The sequence below is a fragment of the Lolium rigidum genome, chromosome 6 (genome assembly GCF_022539505.1).
Source record: "Lolium rigidum isolate FL_2022 chromosome 6, APGP_CSIRO_Lrig_0.1, whole genome shotgun sequence".
NCBI classification, from domain to species: Eukaryota; Viridiplantae; Streptophyta; class Magnoliopsida; order Poales; family Poaceae; genus Lolium; species Lolium rigidum.
In genome coordinates, this window is record NC_061513.1 from 29,472,772 (window position 1) to 29,494,479 (window position 21,708).

Consider the following 21,708-nt stretch of genomic DNA (forward strand, 5'->3'; position numbering starts at 1 on the left):
CATTCCTTGTCTATTTGGGGGATATCTGGACATTTGTCTCGGGAATAAATACCATGCATGGTCCCATGGGTAGGGGTGTGTCTGCTCGACGAGGAGAACGCGGTGGAGGAGGTGGTGCGGCAGTCACACTGGACAAGGGCTGTATGATGTCCTTCTTGACGCCGAAGAGGGGCATGTTTATGTGTCCACAGCAAAGGCCATGGCGGCACAGAAATAGTGCGCATGTGTACCGTGTGTGCCTTGCACAGAAACATCCGGAATAAAAACATTTGTAATCACTTGGCCTAACATGCATATTTTGGGTGAAATTGCTCGATCTTGCAAAATTTAATCAGCTACAGGCACTGACGCCCAATATCTCAAATCCGATCATGAAGTACATAATCGACTGGGGCAGCGCGAACAGGTAGAAATAACCGTGCCCGTACAAGAAGTCATAGCATCCGGACACGAGGAGCAACGCGCCCATCAACAGCTCCATGCCATGGAACCTGTAAAAAACCAGCTACTATTACATATCAAATACTCCGTATACAATATAAATAGTATGCATCTCTTTGATGTAGAGACCGCATCTCTATCTTCTTCTTTTTTATTTTATTTTTCCTCAAAACATGTTCGTGGGCTCGTATAAATTGTACAACTTCAAAATTGTCATTTGGGTCGTGGAGGTGAATTAGTGATTTAGTTCATGTTAAGCGTAGGTTCTCAATCTATTCTGGTTAATTTGGAACCAGTAGAAGCTGCTAATTGTACTTTCACGTCCTTATGAACGATGATTTTAAAAGTTCCAACACCTTGTAAGACGGTACATACGAATAATTAGAGAATGGAGAACATGTAATGCACTTTATTCTGACATTAGTGCATTTTTTTCATATGTATTCCCAGAGCCAGAATCTGAGAAGAACTAATTACCTTTGTTTGAGGTAATCACCCGGTGTAACGGATTTCACTTTTTGGCCAACATTCCCCGACTTGTGCGTGACGATCCACTCGTTGGCCCTGCCAGCCTCGAAAAGCCCGATGAGGATGGCCTTAAACCTGTGCAACGCCATGGCATTCTCGAACGTCATCCATGGTACGACTAGATGGAGAGAGCGTTGTGGAATCCCAACTGAGTTAAGGAGTGTTGTGACCGTGGGGATGTAGATCATCTCCCATGTTGGGATGGCAACCTGTGGGAACAAGAGCTTGGCCGGGAGTAGCACGCTGAAAAAGAAGAAGGTGAAGAAGGTCGACACGATCCTCCGTGCAACGAAGAAGTCGTAAACGATGTAAAACTTCTTCCAGATTGAAACTTCCTGTATTAAAATTTGAAACGGCTAGGAATTAATACATCAAATATGCAAAAAAGAGAGAGAAATATAGAACACTAGAAGGTCTAAGAGGGACCTTTATAAAAACATTCATAGTACAACTTAACACAAGTACCCAGTAAGAAAAAGGAAATTGCAGTATGGTCCATATGTTTACAGAAAGGACCCCATACTCCGGATAAAAAATGTAACAAGGTTCAACTCCACGAATTTAGGCACGACCGATTGGACCGTTTCCAACGTCGCCACAGATGCGCCACTTTGGACATAGGGACTGCCACAACATCACCACCAGCGCAAGAACACACCAGCAGTAGGAGTTATAGATGCCTCGTTAAAACCACATTGCTGCCTTCCAAAATGCAACCCAAGGAAGAGGAAGAAGATAAGACTAGATCTCCAACGGATCACCTTTCAACTAGAAGAGTCAGCGAGGAGGCATTGTTGTGGATATACTTCATGGGTATGCCAACGAAAAAGACCAATTTTGGCAAGCCCAGGTGGCCCACATATGGTGGATGGGCCTATGATCCAACCGGGCAACCCAATTGTTGATTGACCAAGACAGGGAGTCCAGTATCAGCAGCTCTAGCCGGATCCAGTACCGCCATAACAGGTCGGATCCGTACCGACGTAGGTTAGCCGGATCATTACGTGTATGACAAGTTGTACCAATTAGGTTAGTACTAGTAGAGTCCAACCTGGACTACTCCTTGTAAACCCTAGATCCGGACGTCTTTATAATCTGGATCCCGGGAGCCCTTTAGGCAGAACCAATCCTCTCATTGCAATCACGCACCTATTGCCCTTATAGAAAATTATATTAGCACGTAGGGTTTCGCCACCGTTGCGAGATCTGAAGCTGGTTAACATGTGTCTTGCAGTCCCGAAAGCTCCCCGCGTTACACCCACCTCTCTCTCTACACGCCGTGAGGTACCCTCCATGGGAGACTCGTCATTCGCACAACGACAGGCATAGGCCGACCATCAACATGTAGGCATCGGAGCATGGCCTAGCGCACCCCCAATGATGAGTACCATATATGGCAGCAAATCCAAAATGGAATCCGATATCTGAGGAGCTTATTAAGGGAGATCTGTTACCAGCTCTACCTCTGGCGACCTTCCTACCAATATAGAAGCAGATTGGAAATGCCGTGCATGTGCACTAGGGAACATGGTCAAGACGACACTAAGCGGGACCCAACTGTTGCCCGACCACCTCACCCATCCCCACCCCGATGGAAGAGGGGGGGGGGGGGTAGAGAGGAGGGGGAGACGAGTTACAGGAGCACTGGTGCGTGACTCCCAATACAACAGAACAAGATATAATGTGAAGCGGGACAAAGTAATTGCCATATTAACACAATTTAATGTGGAGTCTTCACAATTTAAGCTTACGGGAACACTTATTTTATACGATTTTACATATATGTAGAACCCTTCAACAAAGTGATACATGGAGCCCGGGAAAAAATTGCGCTCTCTTCGTTTATTCTTGTGGTACAAAAAGAGGCAAAATCACTGTTCATGTATATGTGATGATGATGATTATTGCATTTTTTTTCTTTTGTTATGTTTGGATTTGAGCGGTTGTGTATGTTAGTCATGCAGAAGCCGGTGTAATATTTTCAAAATAACAAAACATCCCTTATCGAAAATATGTAACGATGATGATGTAAAGTTGAAAAAGAAAATTATAAAAAAAAAAGTTGAAAAAGAAGTGTGACCTTAGCGGCGAGGATTTCCCAGAACATTTTCTTGAAGAGGAGAGCGGGCCCGCAGGACCAGCGGTGCTGCTGGGACCGGTATGCCTTGAGAGAGCTGGGCAGCTCGCTCTTGACCTGAAACACACAGTCCGATCTCTAATTAAACCTTAAACTAGTGATCAAATGCTAGTTGCCTGCTTGATCACGGTTGTTACCTTGACGGCGCCAACGTAAACAAATTCCCAGCCGAGGAGCGCTGCTCTGAGTGCCAAGTCCATATCCTCCGCCGTCGTCCGATCATCCCATCCGCCGGATTCCTCGATCGCCTGCCTTCTCCATACTCCGGCACTACCTGATTATTGCTTACGCGTGCACATGAGTACTACTCCAATAACAATCTTAGACGGGGATCAGTTACTATCTGAACTTATCTGAATATATACCGTTGTAGCCGAAGAAGCTGCAGAGTGAGGACCCTGCCTGCTGCTCCACCTTGAAATGGTAGTCCATGGACATCTCCTGCATCCTCGTCAGCAAACACTCGTCCGCGTTCACTACATCGATCAGAGCAGCTTATATTACCACTTCTCGTCAGCAACTACATTGCACCCCAACAGCAACAGTACGTGTAAACTGAATTCAGCCGTTGCACGTACGTACATAGCCGCCGCGGTCGATGTAAACGTACCGAACTCCCAGCGCGTCTGCACGAGCGCGAGGCGGGGGTCGCGGAGGAGGAGAGGGACGGTGTCGGCGAGGAACTCCGGCGCCGGCTGGAAGTCGGCGTCGAAGATGGCGACGAACTCGCAGCTGCGGGCGTAGCCGTGCCGCATCCCCTCCGTCAGGTTGCCGGCCTTGTAGCCCGCCCTGTCGTTGCGGGCCTCGTACCTGACGTCCACCCCGCTGCATGCCCAGCGCTCGCATTCCGCCCTCACCAGCTCCTGCATGAACGCCACGCCGGCCGTGTAAACTTGAAGCGGATCATGCATGCAAATATACCTGAAGTGGCAATTTGAGGAGTGCATAGATCGATCTGATCTGGGCGTATATGTCACCTTGATGGTGGCGTCGGTGGAGTCGTCGAGGACCTGCACAATTAATCGGTCTGCCGGCCACGTGAGCCTGCAGGCTGCACCTATTGATAGCTGGTACACCTGTTTCCCCCCATAGATTTGTCAGTCGCCATGCATCCTAGTAGATTAACTGCTTCTAACCTACCAGCATCTTCAAAGTCTAGCTAACTCGATCACTCTCGAACTCAAGCATATGCAGATCGAAATGCATTCCATGAAAACGTAGCATTGCGTACCTCTCTCTCGTTGTACATGGGGATCTGGACGAGCACCATGGGAAATGACGCAGAGCCGCCGCCGCCAGCCTCCTCGTCCAGCAGGACGGCCGGGTCGACGCCCCTTCGCACGCTCCTCCCCGCCTTCCGCGGACGCCGCCGGCGCCTTCCGAACACGTTGGCGACGCCGGCGACCGTCCCGAGGAAGACCTTCTCGGCGAGCACCATCACCGACATGACCATGCACAGCGTCACCGCGCCTCTGAGAAGCGGCACGGCGAGGAAGCTCCACGCCCGGAGCAGCTGCTCCAGCACGGAGTACACCACGGGGGAGAATGAGACAACTATCCGGTTCACCTCGAGCGCGAACGCGTCGCCGGCGGATGCGAGCAACGCCGCCGCCTGGTGATGCTCACCACCTGCATTAGCTCTGTCATGGATGGTCGCGAGGGTAGCAATGAAATGTCGGCTAGATGTAGTATGCTTGATCGATCGATGTTACCTTGTTGCATGGCTGCGGTCTCGGAAATTGGGATGGAGATATTGCTCGCTGTAGCACTGCCACTTCGCCGGTTGAGGAAGAGCCTAGTGTTGAAGCCGCTTCGTCAGTGCTGAACTTGAACTGCTGATCCGACTTGGACGAGCATGTCTCTTTCTTTTTGGAGTGAAGACGAGCATCGCTCTCATGAAGCTCCAAAACAGCAAAACGGCAGAGATGCTGGCGGGCCCTTGTTGTCTCTTTGCAGGCCCATGTTGCATTATGGCGGTGAAATAGCTGATCCAGACGAAAAATGAAATCGTTTAATTCCAAACATACGGCTGGATATTACTCAAATTCACAGTGAGAGTGAAGAAGTTCACACTATTTGTTTATTTTTCTGTTTTTCTGAATCTTGCATGGGATCATCACGTGTTTCATACTTTCATGGACTAAATTAGCCTCCGTTTATGCTTTCCACTCGATCCCGTGGCTGGCCGTCCGTCGTGCACGGTCATGGAGAGTTGACAATGTCAGCCCCGGATCTGTGATCAGCTGAATTGAGCCCACTCAGGCGCCACCCACGGGTAACGATAGATGCATGGAAATGGGAAAACCAGATCTGCGGCCGCTGCTGACACTGAACGTCCAGTCAAGCAAGGGCTTTGCATTAGCAAAAGCTCTCCTAGAAATAATGTCCGCGCAAGAACTGGCGACCATTTTGTCTTAACGGGGAATGGTCCCCAAGGGCCTGAAAACTGCATTCACTAAAGGGGAGGTAAATAGCATATTAAGAAAAATTTGGTGGGGAAGTAAGAAAAGGAAACGGAAGACTGCCTGGGTGTCGTGGGAAGATATGACGCAACCAAAGAACATGGGGTCGGGACATTGAGCTTTTTAATCTAGCATTGTTGGCTAAGCAAGCTTGACGCATTACCTAGGATCCTAAAAGCTTGGGTTCATCGCCATCCCAAGTTTGGAGAGCGATCTTTGAAGGGAGGAACACTCGTTCTCTAGTTATGATCAAATGGATTGGGAATGGAGAGAACACGAACATTTGGGATGTTAATTGAATCCCAAGAGATTATAACGAGGACCGCAAGGAAGGAAAAGTACATCATAGCCCTGAAAATTAACGAACAAGACCCTACAAAGAAATATGGCAAAGCAATTGGGTCCTTCGTCTTGACCGTTGCAACTACTCGACCGCTAGGCTTGGGCGCCGCCAGGGACGCAACCACTTGGTGCATCGTAGTCTTAGCGCAGAGTGGCATCTTCGGTCTAGGATAACACTTGAGCAAAGCATCCGACGTTGAAGAATCCGATTGTCAACTGCAGTTTTCGGTGGCCTATTTTTCAGATCTCGTACGGACCTTAGACGTGAATCATTGTTCTTTTCCAAAGAGGCCACAAATATTTATTTTTAATATAGCATTGGCTAGGATTTGAACCCAGGATTTTGTAGCTCTAATACCATGTGAAACTGCATGATTTAGCTAGTTCAACCATAAGACCAGTCTAATGGAAGAAACTACACAATTATATTCAACAACCAGCACGCAATAGGTATTCCGCAATAGGTATTCCTTAGGGACACAACCTAAACGCTACTACATCCGCTGATCCGTGGCCATGGAGGTGCCTGGAAGGAGGCAAAAGCTCGAAATCCTCCCGATGTGGAGGCCCACCGAGCTTATTTAGGGTGGCACTGGCGACCATGGTGATGCCGGCATACACACTACTAATTAATCTTTTTCTTTTGAGAGAAAGCCGTTCGCATGCTTTATTAATTCTCAAGATAGTTACATCTTATGTGATCCTAGAAAATAAGAAGGTAGGGGATCATCATCGCAAATACAGTCAATACGATCATATAGTGGTAGTCGTAACCCGTAGACACCATGGTTAGCTCTATAGTTCTTAGTTTAGTTTAGCTTAATACTTCTTAGTTTAGTTGAGTTACATAGTTATTGTCTTCGTTCTGCATGTTTTTTTCTCTACGAGCGAAAGGGAAAACGTGTTGATATAATCCAGGCAAAACTAATTAATTAGGCTATGCATGTATTACTCTGAAAAAATTAGCTGATGAAATTCATGATATGCCTGTCGATTTTGTATTATTTTGTGAAACGCTATTTTGAAAAATAGCGTGCTAGCACGTTATAACTTGCATATCATTTCGAGAAGGACCACCCTATTTTATTTAGCGCCCTATTTTTTTGGCCTTAGAGCAAGAACATCAATCGCCATGAGAGTGCACACCTTATTATTAGATGTCACATTTCTTATTTTTTAATAATATAAAATAAATCATGAACATTGGTTACGCTATATGTTATGTACCTGCAAAAAATGTGTCAAAATATGACCATATGCGACATGTGCAAAAAAAAAAGACATAAGTGAATAGTGTTCTATACTATTGAGACATCAATTGTTCTTTTTGTGTAAGTCACATATTGTCATATTTTTGGACGAAACTTCACAGATGCACAAGATACAACAAAATCTAGATCCATGATTTCATTTTAGATTTTTTAAAAACATCTAAATGTGACATAAAAATAGGGTGCACCCCTAACTAGTTGTGGATTGTAGTTTCTCGTTAAAATTGCCTTGGTCCACACAGGTGCATCAATGGTTTATGGAAATGTGAGGCGCGCAATTCCAGACAATTGTTAAGAGGCTGGAGTGCCGGTCTAGTAAAGGAGAACATGGTCTTGAAAGAAAACTACTTTCTGAAGTTGGGAACTTGGACCTCTTGGTTGATGGTGAAGGTCTAGATGAGGAAGGTTGGGCCATTAGATACCACATGAAGACCAACTTGTTATGCTCGACAAGTTCTGCGGGGAGCATTGGCGGCAGAGGATCCGGGTACAATTGACACTTAAGGGGGACGCATGCACGACGTACTTCCATGCCATTGCCAATGGCCGTCATCAAAAGTGCTCAATCCCACGTATTATGACTGAACATGAGGAGGTCGAAGATCAGTAGGATCTCATGGAGCATACTTACCAGTTTACCAGGGGCTTGTGGGATCCCAAGGAGAGGATAGGGTTTTCTCCTTGACTCTGAACCTATGGGAGGAGGACAAGAAAGTCTCCCCTAAGGAGAATCTTTCACTGGAGGTCAACTTCACTATGGAGGAACTAGACAAGGTCCTCCTTAGTATGAAACCTAACCCGGCGCCAAGCCCGAACAAACTCCCGGTGCTATTCTTCAAATGCTCCTAGGAGATCCTACAAGGGCATATCCTCCAATTGCTCAATGATCATCCGAGGGAGGGTGGATATTACACGACTGAACTTTGGCATCATCTCGCCAATTCTCAGAAATAAGGTGGCAGACTAAATCACATAGTTTAATCCTATTGCACTCATCAACGTCATCTTAAAATTTGTGGCCAAGCTAATGTGATCGGTCTTGCACCGCTTGAACATAGGACTATAGACCGTAGCGAAACTGCTTTTATTAAGGGTTCTTGCCTTGCATAAGATTGCACATGAGCTTCGAGCAAGGAAGCTAGGGGGCTTGCTGCTCAAGCTTAATTTCGATAAAGCATATGATCGGGTGAACTGGTAGTTCGTTCAAGAAATTTTGCAGCGTAAAGGTTTCTCGTGCATGATGGTACATCGTCTGATGCAGTTGGTCATGGGAGACCAGATTGCCATCAATGTCAATGGAGAAGTGGGGCCCTTCTTTCGAAACGTGAGGGGAGAGCGTCCAAGAGGCCAACTATCCCCCACCCTCTTCGACTTTTTGGTCGACGGCCTGGCTGCAATGCTATCTAGAGCCACTGATGCTGGCCACATCAAGGGGGTGGTATCTCATCTCATTCCAGGGGAAGTGCCTCACCAGCAATACACATATGGCACGATGATTCTGGTTGAGCCAACTGATTTGGGAATCGCGAACCTCAAGCTCCTTCTACTTTGCTTCGAGAACATGTCAGTAAATTTTGACAAAAGCGAAGTGGTCATAACCTAGGTTTCGACAATTGATAAAAGGCGGGTGGCAAATATGCTAAACTGCAAATTAGCCATGCTACCCAAGAAGTATGTGGGTTTACCACTGACTGACGGTCCGCTTAGGCTACCGGACCGGGGCTTTCTTCCTAAAAAAGGTTGGTCATAGGGTCAAACCATAGCAGAGCCTTACCCTTGCCTCGGCATGGAGATTCAAGCTGACAAATCGGTGAGTCCAGTCTACCCATGTTCGTAATGGGAGTCTACCTCCTGCACGATTCAACATACTACCTCATGGACATCTCGATTCCGCTTCTATTGGGAAGGAGTTGGGAACCAGAAGAAATACCACATGGTGGATTGGGCTACGCTTTGTAAGACCAAGGAACTCGGGGGTTTGGGGATCCTCAATACCAAAACTATGAATGTAGCACTGATGCTCGAATGGATATGGAAGTTGTTTTCAAAACGCAGAGAGACTGTGGGCTGATCTTATCCGTGCAAACTGCGAAGTACCTCGAGGTATGTGACATATTCTCCAAGAAAGTGCCAGCGCGCGGCTCCCAACCCTAGAATGCCTTACAGAAAATTAAATGGCATTTCCAATTAGGGGCCAAGTATAGGGTTCATAATGGTAATTTGATCATTTTCTGGCTGGATTGGTGGTCGGGGTCGGCGCCTCTGCAAGCAAGATTTCCCATGCCTCTTTAGTTGTTGCGATGAACCCTTTATCTTGGTGCATGGCATTAGAGTGGTGGGGGAGATTCCAGGAGAACGACGTATTCTCTTCCGCGGATGGTTTGGTCTGGCGGATGTGGCAAGAGCGACGTGGTGTCTTGGTCATTAGTGTCCTCGGGGGCCTTTACCACATGGTCCGTTTACCTTAGCCTATAGCGAGAGGCGGTTGTCACACACTTCAAGGAAGTATGGCGGACTAGGGTACCACTCAAAACTAAGGTCTTATTGTGGCAATTCTTGAAGGTAAATTGTCGTCCTGTGAGCACGTAGCCAAGCGGCGAGACCCCAGAAATGGGCTTTTCTCTTTATGCGGTGAACCTGAGGATTGCTATCATATCTTCTTCACCTGCCACTTGGCGGGATACATGTGGCCTAGAGTTAGGCAACTTCTACGGTGCAATTGGAACCCAGCTGGGGCTGGTTACTTTATTGCTATCTCCAAAGGCTTTTCGGGCTCCCTTCCTAGACTAGTTTGGTTTACCTCTGCGACTTTTTGTTGGACCCTTTGGAACATCTGTAATAAACGGACTATAGAAGGAAAGATGATTGGTAACCCGACTAATTTTTTTTCTTCCAAATATCGGTTCATATGTAGTGTTGGAAGGTTCGGGTTAGGCAGAGGGATCGAAACCTACTAAACGAGATCAGGAGGCTGCATGCGCGACGTAGAGCCTGAGCCGAGCTTCTTTATTTGACCCACTTCAGGGCTTGCTAGCTATATATTATGTGTCTTATCCATCTTAGCTCCCTTGTACTTTAGGTGCTCTTTACGCTTGGTACGACGGATTAATATTTGTGAATTTGTTCTAGGGATTTATCATGTGTGAGTGTGTTGGTGTTTGTATCAGATTATGTCTGCTGCAGTTTGGGCTTTATATATAAAGCGAGGCCAAGAGACCTCATGTTTAAAATGAGAGAAATTGTTGTGTTGTCCACGCCATCCGTCATTGATCCGTATGGAGAAGAACCACCACCACTCTCGCCGTGCTACCGTAGAACGGCGACGCTATGACGCCGGCGGCCCCGCCACTCCTTGGCCCTAGGGCTTCGTCCTAGGCCGACTCCTTCAAGTGAGGGGTGGGAAGAGGAGGATTGGAGGTACTTGCGGCGGCGGCTTTTTTTAGGGTCCCACCCCCATCGCCCCTTGCGAGCGAGCGAGAGGAACGAGCGTTAGCCTAGACTGGTCATTCGACTTTGACATAATTGCCTCTCCTTCCTATTTTATAGTTTATAAATTTTATGCTAGTCATAAAACTTGCAATTTTTATAGATTTTAAACCATAAGTTTGAACCGCCTAAATATTTGAGTTCTTATTAAAGGGAGCTACAAAATAAGATCAATATTTTTTGATAATTTCAAAAATCAATTTTGAAAACTTAGTTAAACATGGTGAAACTTGTTAATTTTTTTCTTTGAAGCAATTATTTACTCGTTTTAAGCTTGGTTTATCCAAGTTAGAAAAATATTTGGTAATTCTCTAATAGTTTAGTTTGGAGAGACGATTTTTGTCTTTAGCTTTAATGATTTTTTTTGTGCATCATCATATTTGAAATGTTTAGGCCGGCGTAAGCCCGCCATAGTCCGGTAAAAGAAATCATGTTTGAATGTGTTTCAACATTGAAATTTCGAATTTTGTGAAGTAAACTTTGTAAGGATTAGGTAAGATATCATTCAGAGAAACACATAAATTTAAACTGATTGCTAATCTGTCGATTTAAACACATCTCCTTCCTCGTCGTGAAATGTGGGAGCAGCTCCTCCCTGTCCGTCAAGCAAGGGCGGAGCCCATTGGCCAACCCTGATGCACAGGAATACGGGTCGAACTTTTTTTTAGTAGTACTTACCATCTCCAAAGGGCCGGTGCATCGGGCTGGCCTTTGTGTCGTGCATCAGGGTCGGGCTGGAAAAAAATCCTATGAAACCAGGTCTATCATCTCAGCAGGATAGACCCACCCCGATGGATGACACCTGGCCACTCTAATCTAAAAGCACGCATGTCTCACTTACCGGCTCCTTCCCATCCTATAATTATGGTAATCGTAATCGTGATTTGCAGCCTTTGTTTTCTCTGAGTGGCCTCCAGACGAGAGAATATACAACGTGTAGAGTTTGTTTTCCTCCAGACGTGCTACACCAGGATTCGTAAAAACAAAAAACGTGCTACCACAGGATAGACCACACATACATCTGGCCGGCAAATATGCAAAAAAAAAAACGTGCGCGATGGCACTGCCATGCAAAGAATTGCATAGTACAAAGTTTCACCACTAGTAGAAACAAGGGCTTTGATTTTTTGCTCCAAAGAGCTTTTGCGCCGGATTTGGTACGTGCAGTCTAGACGTCCATAGGACCAGCCGCGACATTAGCACCGGTTCATGCTGGACCTTTTGCACCGGTTCGTAACCGGTGCAATAGGTCTACACTTTTGTACCGGTTCGCACGAACCGGTCCAAAAGTTTTTTCTGCTCCCCACGCACCTCCATACACCCCCCTCCCCCCGTGGATCGCCTGGTTTAACACTGTAAAATAGAAAAACAATGATAGAAAATTCAAAAAATAAAATCTTTTGAGATTCCTGTATGTTATGCAACCTAGTATTAGGGAAAATTAACAAATTTGAATTTTCACATTTATTGCAATAAATGTTTGAAAAATGGTAAAACCCCATTAACTTTTGCATACGACGTCGAAAAAAACGTATAATATATCAAAATCATCGTGGGAAAAAGTTACATCCGAATTCACCTGGGTTTACCCGGTTAGCTAATTTTTAGATTCTAAAAATTCCAAATGAAAATATGAAAGCAGGAAGATTTTAGCTTTTTTCCAGAAATTTAGGATTTTATATATTTTTTTGTTTTCTTAAATTAAAATTAATAATTGCATCCTGCATAAAGATTGTTATTACTTTTAGCAAATTATAAGATTTTCAAATTTTTAGGTTTTAGGTTTGGCAAAAAAAATTTAAAAATTTAAAAATTGAAAATAATTAAAAATAATAGAAATTATAAATTTAATGTTTATTTATTTATTCAAGATTATTCTTACAACATTACTTTGGTTTATTAAAATAATTATTTGAAATTCGAACAATAAAGAAATATGACATCGACCGACATGTTAATAGGATTGATATGATACTAGTATCAGATACATGCGGGATGGAAAGGAACTTGGAAGTTAAGCGTGCTAGTGTTAGAGTAGTGGGGGGATGAGTGACCGTGCGGGAAGTTTGAGCACGAGTAAGTAATTGGACTAGAGATAAGGGTAGATAGAGACTAAACTTGTGAAATAACTAAAATATTAGAAATTCTGAAAAAAAGAAAAAAAAGGGAGTAGAAAATAATTCGAATTTTTTTTTACGGTAGCGGGGTTCTACCGCGGCAGCGTTTTGGGGCGTTTTTCTGCCGCGGCAGACCCTTTAGCACCGGTTCGTAACCGGTGCTAAAGGTCCTCCCGCTCGGACGCCCGGCAGCCGCCACGTGGTGCACCCTTTAGCACCGGTTCAGACTGAACCGGTGCAAAAGGGGGGCTTTTGCACCGGATTGTTTGCACCGGTTGGGCATCCGGTGCATATAGCCCTTACCAACTCCACTAGTGCGCGATCAGCCTAATCCACAAATTTGATCGCTATATGTTTACCTACTGACATTAATATGTTAAGTTGTCCACATAATTATTTTCCCAAAGCATCGATGATGTTGTGCCAACATAAGCCTATTTCAAAAATTAATAATGGAGGACTGAAATCTTAGTCCGTATATAAAAGTAATTAGACAATAACGATGTGATCTACTCTGATTGATATTTTCTATAAAGAGAGAACATGCGGTTAATACTCCCCCTGTCTTGAAATTGTCAAACATTTATGTAAATTCAGATGTGCCTAAACAATATTTAGTGTACAACTACAGATACATCAATATTAAGACACATATATATACATCCTTTTCGGAACGAAAGAAGCACATAAAATTGCCACACATTTTAGGCACGAACTTACATTTTGTCAACAAAAAAAAGGTGATCATTGGTCATCTCATGAAGGCGCGCAATCCTTAGTTCGCTGATCGTGGCTGAATTTTTTAAAGAAAATCAGCTAGAAGATCCAAAAAAGAGACAAAACATATCGCATGCACTTTTTTAGAAATAATATTTTATAACCGCTAGATTTTTATGACTTTTATTAGACCGGTTATATCTTTTAATCCCTATCATGTTCGTTTTAGCGCCATCCAAGCATCTGGTCTGGCCTAGCCCTAGCACATTATATTGCGATTACCACCTTGAGAAAATCAGCTAGGGAACTATCCATCATTATTCGTCCCGCTGTCATGGGCAAATCAGACTACCACCGATAGAAAATCAGCAAACAACATCACCCACACAATGATTCATGCATCGATATTCACCCCGCTGTCATGGGCAAATCAACCAAACAAAGAATACCATATAAGCCATGGATCGATGCATCGCATCAGTCAAGCATGGTTTGACCTTCGACTCAGCAGCAAAAGTTCATTGATTTTCGTCTTTCAGAATGCTAATCATAAGGCACTGTTGATGTTTTCCGCCAAGGAAATTGAAATGTGATGGTTTGATTAAGCTATTGGTGGATGATTAAGCTACTGGCAGAAGAATCATTAATCACATCTCACTAATCGTGAGGAGGCAACTCAATAGGCACATTGATAGGGTTCCGCTGCAAAATCTTATGCAACGTTGGTGCCTCCACACATTACATGGTTGCGAAGAGCTGATGTTCGGCTCATCTAGAAATTATAAATTATGGTGAGAAAATTAAGGTGAATATCTAGCTAGATGGAAAGTTTATGCGTACAAGGAATGCAAGTCTTTCATGGAATATTAAGGTACATGTTTCAACTAGATACACGAGGTTAATATAGTTTTCATGTTTAGGTATTTGAAACATGGAACCAACCAATGGATATGCCATGTTAGTTAATTTTTCGTGCTCAGGTTTTTGAAGCCACATTTTGCTTACCGGTTGTAAAAAATACTTTTATTGCATATACATACAAATCTTGATTCCAATAATTAGGAATTTAACCCTCGAAGTAACGACCGGAAGACCTTCGCATGGGGTAATGTATGTCAGCTAGTTATATGCCTCAGTGATTTGTTTGATCACACTCTAATATTTGTTTGAATTGGCTTCCACTTCATGTCTTTCGGTTATATCTTTTATATATACTTAATTTCTGAAATATCGTTAAATATTTAATGATGAGGTCCTTGATTTCTTGGATCATGAGTGTGAAATAATTTGATTGAATATTGAATATAGCTCTAGATACATAGACACTTTGATTTTTTTACTTATGTTCAAAAATACAAACCTAAAAAATGTGATGTTGAACATATCTATTTGTAATGCTAATTCAAAGATTTTCAAATTTGTTCAATAAAAAGTATACATTATGAAGAGTTGAAATTGTTCAAAATCTAAAAGAATGCAAGATGGTGAGGTCACCGCCTTATCTCTACCGTGACATCGAGAGTATCAGAACAATAAGAAATAGAGATTCAATATAATGAAATTTTCTTTTTTGAGTAATGGATATCACAATATTTTTCATTCAAATGATTGATAAATTTATTGTTTAATTTTTACTATATAATCAGAATTTAAAATAAATAATAAATATTATTATACTACAGATGATGCCCTCGCATTTGAGAGGGCCACCTTGCTAGTTTTTGTTAAAGATAATATCATTTCTAACCCTCCATATAGACCAACATAAGCAGAGACCCCAATCCAGATAAAAGACTTAGATTGTCTATCTACTCCATTCAACCAATTACCAAACATATTAGTAGTATTGGTTGGACGTGGAAGATCATATCTGAAATTAACTATGCGCCAAAGAAGCTTAGCTAGAGCCTAGAGGACACTCAAAGAAAAGGTGTTGAATAGTTTCCTCATCTCCACAAAAAACACATTTCGTGCACCCATTCCATTGTCGTTTTGCCAGATTATCTTTAGTTAACAGAACCTTATTACTCAGAAACCACATAAAAAAATTTATCTTGAGAGAAATTTTAACCTTCCAGAGATACTTTCTCGAAAAAGGGGTGTGGTCACTTATAACATCTTCATACATAGACTTGACCGTAAACAAGCCATTTGGTGAGAGATTCCAAACAAAAAGATCCTTTTCTTCATTCAAGTTTACCATCATTAATTTGCGACACAATTGTAACCATGAAATCCATTTGTTACCATTCAGCACCCGTCGGAAACTAATATTCAGAGGGGTTTGAGCTAACACATGATCTATTGTTACATTTTTGTGATGCATAATATTATACAAAGACTGGTATTGCTGAGCTAAAGACACTTTTACTAGCATATATCTTCCCAGAAATGGGTACCTGTTCCATTACCTACTTTAAAGAATCTTGTAGAAAGGAAATCATCCTTAACCCCCATCAATCCCTTCCAAAAGGGAGAGTCGATAGGCTTAGCCTGAATCTCAGATAGGGTCTTCTGTCTTAAGTATTTGGCCTGTAGCAATTCTTGCCACACCCCGTCTTCATTAAGAAGTTTAAAAAGCCATTTGCTCAATCAACATCTATTGTTGATTTCGAGAACCTCAATACCTAAGCCCCCTTGAACTTTAGGTCTGCATACAATGTTCCATTTCGTGAGTCCATATTTCTTTTTTTGTTCATCAGACTGCCAAAAAAATCTAGATCTATAAATTTCCAACCCTTTCCTTACCCCAACAGGTATCTGTAGGAAGGACAGCATAAACATAGGTAAGCTAGATAAAACTGAATTGATAAGGACTAGTATATCACCATAGGATAATAATTTCCCTTTCCAGCATCCCAACTTGCTCTCAAATCGGCTTTCCACCGGATACCAATCAGAATTCCTGAGCTTTCTATAATGAATTAGAATACCCAAGTATCTAACGGGGAGTGAACCAGTGTCGCATCCAAAGATCTATCTGTACTGGTCCTCCTCATCCTTCGCATTTCCAAAACAAAAAATCTCACTTGTATGAAAATTAATTTTAAGTACCTGGAGCTCTTCAAACAGACATAAAATTAATTTCATATTAACCGTGTTTTGTAAATCATGTTCTAGAAAAAGGATCGTATCATCAGCATATTGTAATATAGAGATACCACCCTTAAAAAGATGAGGGATAAGTCCTCCTACTTGACCATCTTCTTTAGCTCGCTAAATCAAGATGGCCAGCATATCCACTACAATATTAAAGAGCATTGGAGACAGAGGATCCCCTTGTCGCGACCCTTTTTTGGTCTGAAAATAATGACCAATATCATCATTAACCTTGACACCCACTCTCCCCCTTCAACAAACTGTTGAACTAATCTACTCCACTCCGGAGCAAAACCCTTCATTCTCAATATTTGTTGCAAAAAGGGCCATTTCACCTTATCATATGCCTTCTCGAAATTAATTTTAAACAAAACCCTAACCATTTTCTTATTGTGTAACTCATGAATTGTTTCATGAAGAATGATCAACCCTTCCAAAATATTTCTACCCGGCATAAAAGCTGTTTGTGTTGGTTTTATAATTCTTGGGGCAATCCCCGTTATTCGATTAGTATCAGCCTTTAGTAAATATTTTAAAACATACATTTAGCAAACAAATAGATCTATATTGTTGTATTTGAACTGCATCTTCTTTCTTGGGAAATAATGTGATTACGCTAAAATTAAGTTTGTAAAGAGGCAAATCCCCTTTACTAAACTGAGTGAATTCTCTGTGCCGATGTGCATTTCAAGCTTACTGGACCGGAATTTGCTAGAGCTAGAGAAGATGAGAGGTGAACTATTGCGGATAGACTGGAATTGACCTTATGCTAGGGCTGTAGTTGATGTTTCATGTAGCACTTGCGGCCTTCCTCTATTCTATCTCCTGTTTCTGTGATAGTTCAATAGCTTTGATGATGTTTGAAGTGAGTTAGCTGTAGCTCGCTATGGCGTGGACTTGGATGGTGTTACTTTGGTTGCATTTTAATAAAATGGAACCGGGGTTGGGTGGGTGGGGTGGGGGGGAGGGGGTCTCCCCTTTTCTCTAAAACAAATCCCTCGCCGTGCTGCAGCAACACCGCTCCCTGACACTCTGTGAACACCAGCGAGACGACCGCTACCCGCACACCTCTGCAGCAACACCGCTCCCTGGCACTCCCTTGCCTAAAGATTTACTGTGAACATGGCCGCTACCCGCACACCTCTTCTTCCTTGTCGGGTTAGGCAGAGCGATGCCGAGCTGGGCATGCTAGGTGGTGCCACAACCGAGCTCTCAGCTGGTAGGTTCCAATTCTTCCTCATTGGGCTAGCGGTCGAGCGGGATGGGGCTAGTTGCCGCCGAGCTATGCGAGCGGCGGCCTGCAAGCTCTGCCTCGGACGTCGGACAATTAATTAGGGAGAAAGATGGGTTGGGGGTAGAAGATGAATCTGATATGTGGGCCTTTGTAGTTAGTGACACAATAGTTATCCCTGGAGTGAATTCTATTTATGCATTTGTGACACTAATTACCCCGTCGAGTGAAAATTTGTGTAGATTACCCATTTTTAAAGCTTTCGACTCTTCTTTTCGGATGTGTGTCAATTGGGCAAGGTGGTTGGTGATGATCGGGATCCAAAAACATCAAGACGATAGCGAGGAATGGAACATATGTGTTAAAGAAGCTTGGACATAATCGTCCATGAGGACCTCCGATATTTAAATATTTTGTGGCTCCTCATCGATTATCTTTTCTACCCTATCTAACAATAAATTTAAGGTCTCCTAAATGGGATATTTTGGTAGAAGTTCCACTAAATGGGGTAATATGTGTCATAAATGCATAATTACATAGTAAAAAGTGGAATTCACTCTTATCCCTGTGTAGGATTGTTTCCTTTTTCGGTGCGCCAAACTCCTCTAGGGTTCAATTTTAACTGAGATTGACTAGTTCAGGGTATAAACGACATGAATTTGTCGTTTGAGGTTCATTTGGCCGAACTACTAGTGTTCGGGTTTAAAATATACTTCATCCTAAAAGGACAACCTTTTATTCCATCACATCCAACCACGGATAGATAACACTTTTTTTTGGAAGTCACAGCAAATCTCCTTCCTCTCGTGAAATGTGGGAGCAGGTCCTCCCTGTCAGCCAGAGCACACTACTTTTGTGTAGCCATTGCCTTGGCAATGGACACGAACGTGTCTCTCTTCGGCGTCAAGGCAGCAAGCAGGCGGTCCCTGTCCGGTAGGCACTGCCTCACGATCTCGTCTGCAGTGGACGCCCTCGCCCACCGGCGCAGCGCCTGGTGCTCTTCCTCAGGCAGCAGCGGCACCCCGGTGATCTCCTCGAACATCTCCATCCAGTGCGCGATCCCGCCGAGGACTATGTCGAGGTAGCCGACAGAGTCGCCTCCGAAGAACGTTTTCCCCTCCGGCAGCTGCCCCTCGATGAGCGTCAGGTTCGCCTTCACCTCCCTCGCAGCCACCACCTGAGCCTCGCCGTCCGACGAAAACATAGCGATCCAGGACTCCCTGAACTGCGCGCGTACATATGCATGGAGGCAGCAAAACATCAGTGAAAGATTGTGTGTGTAATTCTGTACGTGCACCAGTGATTCAGCTCACCTGCTTGTCCACGAAGCTAGCCCAGAACCGGGCGGCGGCGCGGGCGAGGGGCTCGGACGGGAGGAGCGGCGGCCCATCAAACGCCTCGTCGACGTACTCGACGATTACCAGCGACTCGCAGATGGCCGGCCGGTCGCCGTGGAGGAGCACGGGCACCTTCTGGTGGACGGGGTTGTGCTTCAGCAACAAGTCGCTCTTGTTGCTGAGGTCTTCTTCGACGAGCTCGTAGGGGACTCCCTTGAGACGCAGGGCCACCTCGGCGCGGAGCACGAACGGGCTGCCGAAGCAGCCGATGAGCTTCACCGCCGGTTCCGACATCGTGGCCGGTGCTTCCGATTCTGCCTGATTTATGCGGGGTATATGTTGGTCTCTGCCCAATTTGATCGTCAGGTTAAACCAAAAACTGAATAGTACTAGACTTGCTAGTACTCCATACAAGTATGGCCGAGAGAAACTTCATGGCAACTTCGCGTCAAATTTTTGTCTCGATTTGTGACATGATCTTCCATGGATGATAGCTACGGGAAGCCCTTGCAGATTGAACCAGTTATTAGCTCGAGAATATTGTGTCTCACTGTACCAATGAAAAAAAAATTCGCATCGTCAGTGTACCGGTCGTCTCACGTCCTCGTCCATGACATTATCTTGAACGCCATGGCACGGCAGCAGGTTCAGAAAGGCAGGGTGGGCCAACGAATGAATAAAAGTCATGGAATGTTCAAACACAAAAATCGGTTAAACAGATATAGTTACTATATCAGACACATGTATTATCATTTTGATGAAATGGAGATGGAGAAAATAAATGCAACTTTGAAAAACAAGGAAAAAAACCTTATCATTCAGTTCAAATCTTGAGAATTCAGAGAAAACAAGGAATCTAAAAAGGTAAAATAAATTGAATGGCCTAGTTTTTTTTTTTTTACATTAGACTAGACTCCTTTAATCTACTCCCACCCATCCATATAATTATGGATCGGAGGGAGTAATTCTTATTTTTTTATATAAAATTGGCAATATGCATAGTCTTGAAGGTTTCTTATATAAAGAGTTACATATTAGAAATTCCATCCGTGTCTTTGGACTTTTAATATATTTTTGATTCATTTCTCAATAGTGTTTTGAAATTATTTTCACAAAATTGTTCGTATTAGTTCCTATTGTACATATTCTTCTCTATATTTTATCTATTTCAGCAATTTGGCAGTGTTCTTTTTTCAATTATGTGATTATTATTATTATTCATATTGGTATGAACATTTTTATTCTCTTGGAAACAATGGGTCAGCACATACATCTATGCTTGGAAGATAAATATTTACATATATGTTTTGTCAACTGAAGTGATTGATATTTCGGAGAAAGGGGGCAGAGTAATTTTATTCGAAATGGCGTACAGTATATATATTTTTATACTTGAATGCATCTCTAAATTTTTCAAAGTTGTTCCGCCAATCGAGCAAAGTTGGGTATCGGTATACATCATCCTTGAGGACTAAGTCTTGGACTATATTTTGGTAAAAGAATTGTGAAAGATGAAGTGCCGATGCAGACAAGTTTTTGTTGAATAAGGACAAACCGATGGAAAGGTTTAGGCAACATGGCTTGGCAACTTATTTTAACTCTTAGACGCGAGATCGATGATAGATCGTAACTATTTTACATTAATGGTGCGTTTTGCAGGATTTTGGTCCCGATGCCTTGTGGCTCTAACGTGCTAGCCAACTCGACCAAAATTCCGAACTGATGGAAAGGGTTTGACAACGTAATTTAACATCTAAGTCATCCTTTTTTTGCCTAGATGTTATGCTTTAAGTAAAATTTTGAACTAAATGACTTGTTAGACAACATTAGTGAGATCAGACCCTCGGTCTGCGCCATGCCATCCACCCCCGCCTCTCGTTGGTGCGTGGAGGCGATCTCGGGCATCTTCCGCGACACGAGGGCGCCCGAGGCAGCAGCCTTGGGTTTGACGGAGGAGGTGGCCTCTTCTTCGCCGGAGAGGGTCGGCCTGCGGTTGGTGGTGGTGGATTTTGATCTATCATCACCATCCGGCGGTGAGATGGAGGTGCATGGAAGCCGGCGATGGTGTCGCCGGTGGAGGGTTGGGTTGGCCAGCCCGGGATGGTCGCCGACGTGGGGGTCCGGCCTGAATAAAGGCGGCGGTCCTAGGACCTCTCTTGCGTGAAGAGGAGGACCTACCGGAGGCCTGGACTCGTGATCTGGCCGGAGGGTTGAGTTCCGGAAGGCTCCGCCGGTGAATGTAACAGTGCTTTGCCTGGAGTTTGCTGGATCGGAGGTATTCGGTCGTGCGCACCCATGCGTTTATTCCGACCGTTTGGTTCTGGAGGGAGCGACGCGAAGCTCTTTTTCGGTGTTGACATCAAGTGACTATGGATCCATGATGAAAGTCGGAAGAAGAGAATTTCATGAAGGCCGGAGGGGAGGACTAGCTAAGGGAGGTTCAAGTCTCCGCGTTGTTGAGGGGCTTGCTTGGTGTCCGGGCTTCACAGCAGCGGTATGAAAGTGGGGGCGACAACACATGTGAAGCGCGAGTCCTACCT

The 21,708-nt window shown here is 43.9% G+C and overlaps 2 protein-coding genes across 2 annotated transcripts; both read right to left on the minus strand.

Moving 5' to 3' along the window:
* Positions 1-331: 331 nt before the first annotated feature.
* On the minus strand, positions 332-4,828 carry LOC124662365 (probable glucomannan 4-beta-mannosyltransferase 6). Its single transcript, XM_047200212.1, has 9 exons — positions 4,819-4,828; positions 4,338-4,735; positions 4,084-4,182; positions 3,717-3,969; positions 3,472-3,582; positions 3,244-3,380; positions 3,050-3,163; positions 919-1,304; positions 332-491 (listed from the first exon to the last, which is right to left on the minus strand). The coding sequence occupies exons 1-9, from the start codon at positions 4,826-4,828 to the stop codon at positions 332-334; spliced, it is 1,668 nt and encodes a 555-aa protein (XP_047056168.1).
* A 13,803-nt stretch (positions 4,829-18,631) lies between these two features.
* LOC124668028 (glutathione transferase GST 23-like) lies at positions 18,632-19,465 on the minus strand. Its single transcript, XM_047205232.1, has 2 exons — positions 19,145-19,465; positions 18,632-19,056 (listed from the first exon to the last, which is right to left on the minus strand). Exons 1-2 carry the CDS (start codon positions 19,460-19,462, stop codon positions 18,679-18,681), a joined length of 696 nt encoding a protein of 231 aa, XP_047061188.1. The 5' UTR covers positions 19,463-19,465; the 3' UTR covers positions 18,632-18,678.
* Between the last annotated feature and the right edge of the window lie 2,243 nt (positions 19,466-21,708).

Bases quoted from the DNA above. Each gene is read 5' to 3' on its own strand.
- LOC124662365 (XM_047200212.1), bottom strand. The intron at 3,583-3,716 runs GTACGTTTACAT...TGATCGATGTAG, and splicing joins GCAGACGCGCTGGGAGTTCG to TGAACGCGGACGAGTGTTTG. The intron at 3,381-3,471 runs GTATATATTCAG...AGCAATAATCAG, and splicing joins CAGCTTCTTCGGCTACAACG to GTAGTGCCGGAGTATGGAGA.
- LOC124668028 (XM_047205232.1), bottom strand. From the start codon at position 19,462: ATGTCGGAACCGGCGGTGAAGCTCATCGGCTGCTTCGGCAGCCCGTTC. The intron at 19,057-19,144 runs GTGAGCTGAATC...GTACGCGCGCAG, and splicing joins CTAGCTTCGTGGACAAGCAG to TTCAGGGAGTCCTGGATCGC.